This window comes from Drosophila ficusphila, unplaced genomic scaffold (genome assembly GCF_018152265.1).
Source record: "Drosophila ficusphila isolate 14025-0441.05 unplaced genomic scaffold, ASM1815226v1 contig_412, whole genome shotgun sequence".
Classification (NCBI taxonomy): Eukaryota; Metazoa; Arthropoda; class Insecta; order Diptera; family Drosophilidae; genus Drosophila; species Drosophila ficusphila.
Genome location: NW_025064326.1, coordinates 2,580,299 through 2,589,900, shown reverse-complemented (window position 1 = coordinate 2,589,900; position 9,602 = coordinate 2,580,299). Strand labels below are relative to the sequence as shown.

The 9,602-nt window shown below is 41.1% G+C and overlaps 2 protein-coding genes across 2 annotated transcripts; one reads left to right on the top strand and one right to left on the bottom strand.

Annotated features, from left to right (window-relative positions):
- Positions 1-4,099: 4,099 nt before the first annotated feature.
- Positions 4,100-7,253, bottom strand: LOC108092342 (glycoprotein-N-acetylgalactosamine 3-beta-galactosyltransferase 1). Its single transcript, XM_017191879.1, has 4 exons — positions 6,766-7,253; positions 6,612-6,705; positions 4,507-4,803; positions 4,100-4,443 (listed from the first exon to the last, which is right to left on the bottom strand). The coding sequence occupies exons 1-4, from the start codon at positions 7,215-7,217 to the stop codon at positions 4,210-4,212; spliced, it is 1,077 nt and encodes a 358-aa protein (XP_017047368.1). The 5' UTR covers positions 7,218-7,253; the 3' UTR covers positions 4,100-4,209.
- Positions 7,254-8,272: 1,019 nt separating this feature from the next.
- On the top strand, positions 8,273-9,426 carry LOC108092337. The gene is made up of 2 exons (XM_017191872.1): positions 8,273-8,352; positions 8,422-9,426. Exons 1-2 carry the CDS (start codon positions 8,341-8,343, stop codon positions 9,325-9,327), a joined length of 918 nt encoding a protein of 305 aa, XP_017047361.1. The 5' UTR covers positions 8,273-8,340; the 3' UTR covers positions 9,328-9,426.
- The last annotated feature ends 176 nt before the right edge of the window (positions 9,427-9,602 follow it).

The window sequence follows — 9,602 nt, the reverse complement described above, 5'->3', positions numbered from 1 at the left end:
GAATTAATCACTCCCGTCCCGTTCTCGCCCTTTCTCTCGCCGCATAGCGGGAATTTCCCAGCCTGGCGGATGCACTGCAACCGGGTGGAAGAGAGCGAGAGAGATCAGGTGGGAGAGGTGGGAGAGAGGCCATCTTCAATCGGTTACCACGTCCGCTCTTGCGGTTAATTGAGTGGTAAAAACCGGCACCCATGCGGAGAAGAGTTCCTGTTTCCCCCCTGAGAGATGCTAACGGTTGGTTCTTGGAGTCGTGTGAATGGCCAGCCGAGTGTTAGTATTACCCAACTTCGTTTGATTACACGAAATTTGCATACTAATTGGAGTGGTATAAAATTTATCTGATGGGTATTAGCTTTTTATTAGGTGGAACCTGAGTTCGTGGACACGTGGTTTCGTAACTCTCATTGGTTGTTATTTATTGTTCTAAAAAATGGCTTAAAAATGTTTTCTATTTTCCAAATCTTGTAATCATTAAACACTACAAGTACGAAAGATTTAGCCATTGCCTAGAGACAATATTTAATGTCAAGTTTCCTTTGAGTATGTCGACAGATCACTTACCTTTGTGGCTCCATACTGGCCTCTTCGATCTTTGTTCGGATGTCAGTCAATAGTCAGAAGTCGTCAAATGCAGCTGTGCACATTAAAATCAATTAAGATTCTTATTTATCTTCGATTCGAGCCGGGCTTAACAAGTGCAGTCAGGCATTTAGCAGAACGGGCGCATCTATAAATATTTATTACTGCAAGAGAACGATCGAAGCTTAGATTTAACACGCATGGAAAAGCAAAAAATACGTTTTTCAGACTTTTAAGTGCACTTTAAATGAATCGCACAGAAGAACAAAAAATGAATCGAACATTTCATGTACAATCGTCATTAAAAAGTACAAAAAAAAATGTATTGGAAAATCACAAGCATAAGTTGAAAGCTAGAAACTGCAATGCATTTCTGCTAGATAAGTAATTAAATTAATTAATTTTTATGTGCTGCCGATTGTCGTTGAGTGTTGATTTATCTGTGCGTGCAGTGAGGCAACTTGTAAATGATTTTAAGCGGCGAGGCCTTCCCAACGAACAATTTGAAGTTGACTAAGCTAACTCGATTAGTATCTGCAGCTGTGGCCTGTTTATTGATTCAAAATTGACAATTGCCCATTTAACGTGAAATATTTTGGATTAATAGAGGAGGTTCCTAAACTCAAGTTGATTGTTTTGTTGTTGGCAAGAAAGGAAAATGGTTAAAAATAAAATAAGTACGTTGTAAACTCTTATATTGCGGTTCCCAAATATAGACGTGAGTCTTGGATACCAAAATCAATTTGCTTCCAGAACGATCTTTCGAGCACCGACCTGATGATTTAATGGTACTACCAAGCCCAACATACTCTTGGCCTCAACAGCAATTACGAGTTCTAAACAAGCCATCGAACAGCTCAACAACAATTTACGCACACAGAACACAAAAAGTGGAAGAAATCAAAAATGATATCGCATTCCTGGGCTTTGTATCTTGGCCACAAAAAGTGAAGGGTAAAAAAATGGGCAATAATTTCAGTTCAGTATGTGAAATAGCCTGCAAATATTCGAGCCACATTAATAATTAATTTATCTTGCTCAGCAAAATCAAAATAACAACAATATTGTTAAATGGCTCAACAACTTTCACGGCACAAAAAAAGTACAAAAAAAAAACACTCAAGTGGCAAACATTTTATGAGTAAGACACGGCTACGCATTGCCAAGTAATTGATTTCTTACAGCTTAGATTTCGATACAATTTCAGTTTCAGCTTGGAAATATATAAATTTTAATGGCTTGCAAATCGAGAGCGAGTGATCGAAGGTCAGGCCAAGCGACTCGACAGCGACAACGCACAATGCGGCCAAATAAAAATAGTAATAATAATAATCGGACAGGTGACAATAACAAGAGCAGCAACAACAACAACCAAACTGAACCCCTTGTGAGGCTTGTCTTTGCCCACAAAATGGAACACGCGCCATTGAAACAACCAAGCAGCCACAACTCAGATTCGCTGAAGTAAGCCAAAGTTAAGGCAAAACGCATTAAGCATACGCACTGTGTGACGGCCGTTTTGGAACGGAGAAGCATTGAGCTTGGGCAAATAAGTAAACTGAATTAACTAGTAGGTAGCTTGCAACTAGTAGCCGTGTTGGCTTAGCTTGTTAGCAAATAGTTGCTGGAGTTGGTAGGTATCGTAAATTAAGTGGATTTCGCACTAATTGGATTCTTTGATCAGACTTGACTGAATCAAACATGGGGTAAATGGTGTTCTAGTTGCTATAAAACATTTTTGTTTACTTTTGAAATGCAGTTTAAAGCAATAGTTCCATACCACACTATGAACTTCCCACAGTCATTTTAATCAAGTACTATAAACGATTAAGCCCCAAATGAGCCCGAAGATTTGAGTCCAAGTCCGAACCCATCCCATATCCATGGCACTGCACTGAAGTGCGATTCCAAGGTGGACTTGTGGCCCACTCCCACCAGAGATTAAGCGCCCTGTTTGCACAAGTGCTGGAGAAATCGTTTCCTCAATAGATCTTGAGCATTTATGTTCAATTGCTTGTATTAACCCATTAACACACTGAGCTCATGCCTAACTATAACCCAAGCCGGGCAATCATACAATGTAGGCAGGCGGCGGCAAAAAGTTAAACAAGTTCCCTTTCACTTGCATCTGATATACGTACTAACGAGCGATCTTTCGTGAGTGCAATCGATGATGTTTCTAATGCAATTTTACCATAAACAGTTTCGCAGAGCCGGCTTCTAAAAAACATCTCAATCTCCAAAGGCATTCCGATCGCCGGTTCGCCGGATCTCGGGGAGGAAAGCGTCGAAATGCCAACTGACACACACCGCGCATGCGTACGTGATTTTGGATTTAATTAACTTTGGCCTGACAACCGCTGGCAATGTTTTTGTTGTCTGCCGGGCAAACTGAAAAGCTGGCAAACTGAGGCAGGTGAGGCGGCATTAAGGTGAGACCGAGGCATTGACTTTGGTAATGAAAAGCAGCCTAGTCCAGTGCAGTTCAGTCGGTCAGCCCTTCATGCAAGAATGCCCCCCACCGAAGGACCATCTAGCAAATTATCTTGCCACCCCAACACTGCCAAAGCTGCAACTTCGCACACTGGTGGCTCCCAGGTGTTAATTAAATACCTGTAGAATTCGCAAGGTCTGTGCAATAAATTTAAAAAATACATTGCGTCCAAGTGCCATCCACTTAATACCATTTGCGGAATATTACAGCGGCGTCGAATTAAACGCTCTTGCTTTTTGTGCGACGATTTCGGAATACCCTCAAGGGTTTACAACAAAACATGAATAGGAATTTTTTATCAAATATTTTAAAAGAAATTTACTGAATTTATTAGAGGAAAATATTGTGTTTTTTAAGAAGTCAAAAGTTGAATATTTGTGTCTGCTCTTAAAGACAGAGTATTCAAACACTGCTTTGGAAAATAATGATTAATCCGTAAAGTGGCATTTAATGAGAACTCGTGCTGTGACGTGTGATGAATAGAGTCTTACGGATGTACTTATAAGGTACTGCTCTTGCGAAATAGTTGTAATTAAAATATATTTAATAAAATAAACTACATATATTATATATATGAAATCACCAGATTTAAACTTCTTAAAGATATAAAAGACATAAAAGAACTATTTCAACAGTAAGATAAAAAAATAATAACTGTGTCGTAAAATGACTTGATTGGCAATTACTCTTAATAGCAGGGGAAGGTTCAGATTATTTTGCCACCCAGATAAAATGGTATTTTAAGGCGCCGTTTTCTCCAGTTGGGTAATTTTTTATCACAATAGTCTTTTTTTTAAAAAGCCCATAACTATGCTAAAGATTTTTCGTAGTAGTGTAAAATTTGGTGTAAGGCAAATCACGCACACATATTTTATTTATTTAAGCTACTACTTTCAACATACTAAAAATGGTTAAACCGCTTGTTTTAATTCATATTTTACTTGCAATGGAACCTATTTAAAACAATGGAACTCGTCGTAAAAAACATCATTTTATTTAATGACGCAATTGAAATGTTTTATTGACGATAAAAACCGGTGGCGTGCCTTATAGTTTATTCGATAACATTTTGTATTCATTAGCTTATATCACATGTATAAAATCTTAATAGCTATAGTAAGAATACTAATAAATATCTAAAAATTGTCAGGCTTCTCCGACATTTGCAGCAAGTCTTTAACATTGGAATTGTCTTCCAGAGGAAATCGCCTCATCAAATCAGATAAGGTTAATAGATTCCCCCGATTGCTTTCCGAATTCTGGTTGGGACTGAACACTTTCAGATGATAGATTAGAAACTCGTAGAGCAACATGCGTTCGCGACTGGCATAATGAAAGGCCGCAGAATAATTGGAGCAGCATCTCAAGCCCTGAAAAATATTTAATTAAATTTATTATTTATAGATCGGAATAAATGTAATTCAAAGGCTTACACTTTCAACTCGAGACACACTCATGAGACGCAACCAATCCGGCAAAGTTGAATTGCCATCTTGCATATAGTTTTCCAGGTCCAGAGGCATGAACTTTGGCCTGGTGTCCCCATCCAAAGTCTGTGCCGAATCGACGAAGTGAACTCCCACATTCTGCAGACATATCCCCATGTAAAAGTCCTCGATGCCCATCTTCTTCGGCTGCGGACAAATCAACTCCGATTCGTAGGCTTGGGTCATAAATCGATGGAGGGCCTCACGACTCAGGATGTACGAAGCTCCTCCCGACATATAGCTCTAGGGAAGAAATTATTATATTTCATCACGATTATTATTTGCAATGATCTCAAATTATGTTCCATAAGCTTCAAGATTTAAATAGCACACGCCCGTGTTAACTTCCCAAACCTGTCCCACAACATAGGGAAATGTTAATGCCGAACTATGAATATACTTCAAAGACCCGAAAAACCGCGCTGTATCCAAGTTATTCCGAACTTTAGTAACGGTCTACGGTTTTTAACATAGCCGCCAAATGTTTTAATCCTCTTTTGAAGGCCGCCCAGCAGGGAATGATGTGTCAAAATACGCATCTAACTCACATGTAATCTTGTACAGCTCGCAAACTAATTGAAGTGATTGAATTTAGTGAATTGTCACATTTGACTTAGGATTATGGCAGATCATAAAATACACTAAGCATTTTTCTTTGAAGCGAGGTTTAATATAAGTTAATATCATTTAGCATTCAAGTTAACCAAACATTTGCCTTCAAATCAAAAGTATTTTTCTGCGTGCATATCACACCACATAAAAAAAAATGCATAATTCATGGAAGCATAAAAATATGTTAATTGGCCGAATACCAAAGATCTCAGAGTTCAAACAAAAAAAATACAGGTGATACCGAAGATTGGCAGGAAAACTAATCACAATAATCAATCAAAAATGATTATAACGTTTATCCATTTTATGATGCATTAGGAATTATCAACGTGCGATAAGCTCTGTGTGAGAAGCTATAGCCGATACAAAGGGGAAATATTTTAACGTCTCAGTTTTGGCTGGCCGGAGGCTGGCCCTCCATAACTCATTGGTTTATTTATGTGCGAGCAAATGTATGCAGACGAAATGTACTTTGCGGCGCAAGAGAAGAGCTTGCTCAACTCTTGGAAATGTCAAATGGCCAAATAAATCTCCGGCTACCGCCAAAAGGCGCGGCTGCTGAAGTTGAAGGTGCGTGACGGGTAATCGCGATGACCTCAGGTGAAGCACCTCCATTTGTATCTGCAGACTGCAGGCATCTGCGATTGTTAATGCGAATTTAATTTCTCATTGTCGCCGGGGTCGATTGATCTATGCACACGGAAAGCGGCAAGACAAGAAGCTTTTGGCCAGTCAAGATATCCAGCATGATATCATCCTGCCAATAATAGATTTAATGTTTGTTTACCCGCAGACAGTGCACAATAAATCGCTATTACACAAAAGAGGACCGGTTGTTCTAACAAAGAGAACCTAATGATTAGCGCATTTCACCGAAACAATAATTAAAACAATTTAGGGGAACATTCAAAATCATTTTACTGCCTGATTACCGATTTTCGTTTAGATTAAAATATATTTTTTAGTTAAAGGTCATTTAATACAATATATTTTAAATATGGTTTCCCCTAACATTTGTTTAACTGATTTATTGACATATTCCAACTATTTTCGCCGGGAACAAGCACCGAAAATTTAAGCTAAACTGCCATTTCCGAATAAAAATTAGAAATTCAAATTAGCCTAACAAGCGGGTGACAACAACATGGAAGTTGAGCAGTTAATTAGAAGCTAATGCTAGCTATCAACTGGATCACTTACCAAATTAATCATATGCACAGAGAAAAATTATGATATTTAAAGTTTCATAAAGATTTCAGCTCATAGTTCATGTAATTCCTGCTTTTATTAGGAAGGGAATTTAACATTCATTAGGATTTTTTTTTGTAAGCCAATTATTATTTTTTTTCTGTGTGCACAAAAGATATAATCGATTACCGAAACATAAGCACCAAAGCGGAAGTTCATGAGAAACACCATGTTAAAAGTTTATCACTCACCACATTATATCGTGACATTTTGTAGCCGAAGTAGACGGGTGTATCCGGATCGAAACCGCTGAGCAGGTGCTGCAGGTTCTCCATGACAACATACCTGCGAAGGTGGTTTAGATAGGGAATTCAGGGAATACGATTGCAAAGAAGCCACACTCACGTGTCGTCGTCCGCCTTGAGGAACCAGTCGAAGTCCCGGCCAAAGTGCTGCCACACATGACGGAATCCCTCGCGCGTCTTGTTCCACAGATCCTCGTAGCCACCGCCTCCTGGCTCCACCACCTGAACCACGCCCAGTTGCTCGTAGTCCTCGCTGCTGGCGAAGATCAGGTGGCTGCAGCGCTGGCCCCAAGTGTCGTGGACAGTCCGGGCCAAGGTGGCCACGTTCTCGGGACAGGTGAGCACCATGCATAGAATCCGTGAGGGAGAGGAAGAAGCATCCTGCATTCTGAATGAGGTTTCCGCGGATATCGTTGAGGTGGAGCTGCTCCAGCAGGGCGTCACGCGGTTCACATCGTAGACGTACAGGAGGAGCACGAAGGCCAGGACGAATCCCGCCGTGAAGCCCGTCAGCAAATGCAGCTGCGACCGCATCTTCATCTTGGCCGTCATTCTGCGCCAGCGTTGTGTTCTCTGCGACGCTCGGTTCCCGATTGCCGACAGCTGGCCGTTTGTTTTGGCCGGACGGCAATCAGCCAAAATCTGGCAGGCAGCTCGCCATCAGCATCGGCATCAGTTGGTCAGCAACCGGTTTGTTTTGTTTTCTTATCAGAGACATAAAACTTCTGCGATTCGGTCAGATCGGGGATGGATGTATAATATGGAGATTCTGGATAAAATACGCATTTTACAAGTTGTGTTTTGGGTTTAACTTGGCCAAAATGTGAGCAAAAACTAACTAAAAACACCGTTTTAGACATCTGGCAATCCCAATTAACGATTCTTATAATTTTCGGTCTGATTTCGAAAAATTGATTTTTTGGTCAATTTTACCATTTTTTGTAAGGGAAAAAAATGACAAAAAATTTTTTTTTATTCATTCAAATGTTTAGGCCAAAATACGAATTTTTCCAGTTATTCTTTAGGCTGTAAAAATTCCACAAATTGACCTACAGCTAAAGAACTCCATCTGAGAACTCCAATACAATATTCCCATCACTTTTCTTCAGATTACGACAGTTTGAATTTTTGTCCAATTTTTGTATTTTTTATCCATCACAATTTTTGGCAAAAATCGTAAAAAAAAAATTTTTTTCTTTAAATACAGTTTGATAAACAGTTTGATAACGAGTCCAAAGAGGTATGATATTACTATATTCTGGCCATTATTACCCTAGTTACGTTAAAAATATGGATTATTCAAGTTCTAAGTAAGATCAGGAGTCAGAAATACATATATAGGTAAACTAGAAGTTTTTCTTAATATTTTAATTGTCCCACACTTTTGGCCCAGTTCTTCTTTGTCCATCATCAAACAGAGCTGTATCATCTTTCAATAGAGTCGTCGCTTACGCAGCATAAAAGCGGTAAAAAAATGAAAACGAAAGTGTTACCAATAAATTGGACAATGGTAAATCGATCAATTGTGGCGCATGACATTGTATAACGACTACCGTTGGGCAATAAACTGCAATTGAGATGAAGTATAAAAAGTCCGAGTTGCTTCAATTATGACATCAGTTAGCTGACAATTTGTGGAGGCAGACACACGGAAGGAAGATCCAAACGAATCGAGATGGCAGCTAAGGTAAGTTGACTGAACCAAAAAGGATACAAATGGATATTTATTTACCCTTTATATTATCTATTTATTCAGTTTATTGCCCTGCTGTCTCTGGCACTTTTCACCGCCGGCCAAGCGGAGTTCAACTACAACGAAAAGTCGGCGACGGCGGTCAATTCCTTGGAGCGCAGTGGCTCCAGTTCTGGCGAGGATTTCCTGAGCGACTACCACACGCCCAGCAACAATGCCTTGAACTCCCAGGCGACTCCGGATGGCTATGACTACGTGGCTCCCAACAGGAATCAGTTTTCCGCCGGCAGTCGAACCGCCAGTGTTCAGGCCTCGAATCTGCTGCAGAATGCGGCAAGTGCGGCAAATGCCGCATCCGCTTTGCTGCCCTCGCCGCTGCCAATCCTTCGCCAGGAGCAGAGCTCCGAGGCGGTGGCCAGCAGTGGACAGCAGAAGGAAAAGGATGTGGTGCAGGTGGTCCCAACCATTTTGCGGCAAAGTCAGGAACCGGAGGTCTTCCCACCCGCCAGCTACAGTTTTAACTACGCGGTGAACGACGAGAGCACCGGGGACATCAAGGAGCACAGTGAAACCCGCGATGGCTACGTGGTGCGCGGCTTCTATAGCTTGATCGATCCCGATGGCTACAAGCGAACGGTGACCTACACGGCGGACGATGTCCATGGCTTTAACGCGGTGGTCAACCGAGTTCCCTATGCCCTCAAAACTGTGGTGGTTCCAGTGGCCGCCAAACCCAGTCCCTTTGTGGCTCTCGACGAGCGCTCCAAGTCGGAGGTTACCCGATCTTCGGCTGAACTTGGTTCGGGATCTGGCTTGACTTCCGGCTTGTCTTCTGGATCATCCTCCGGCAGCTCTTCCGGCATTTCTTCCGGCATCTCTTCCGGTTCCGGAGTGAGCAACTCCTTCGCCGAGGATAGCTACGCCAACGCCCCACGGGGACTGGACTCCTCCGGCGGTCCCTACGCCTGAGTCCTGCTCATCTGCTACGCACTGCTTGTATATTCCTTCATCGTGCTCCATCTACTACTAGTTTTCTAAGTTGCAAATACAAAATAAAAACATAAATGATTAAAAGACAAGAAAGGTGTTGCATATCTTGAGGCTAAGTTCAAGCTTTGCTAAAGCTTTTCCTTGGCATTTCCACGATGCCATTAAAGGTAAGTCTTGCTTTGGGGAACAAGGTAAGTAATTAAGGTGCAAGTGCCATATGTTAAGGAGTGAAGAAAAAAGCTGAAAAGGTCAAA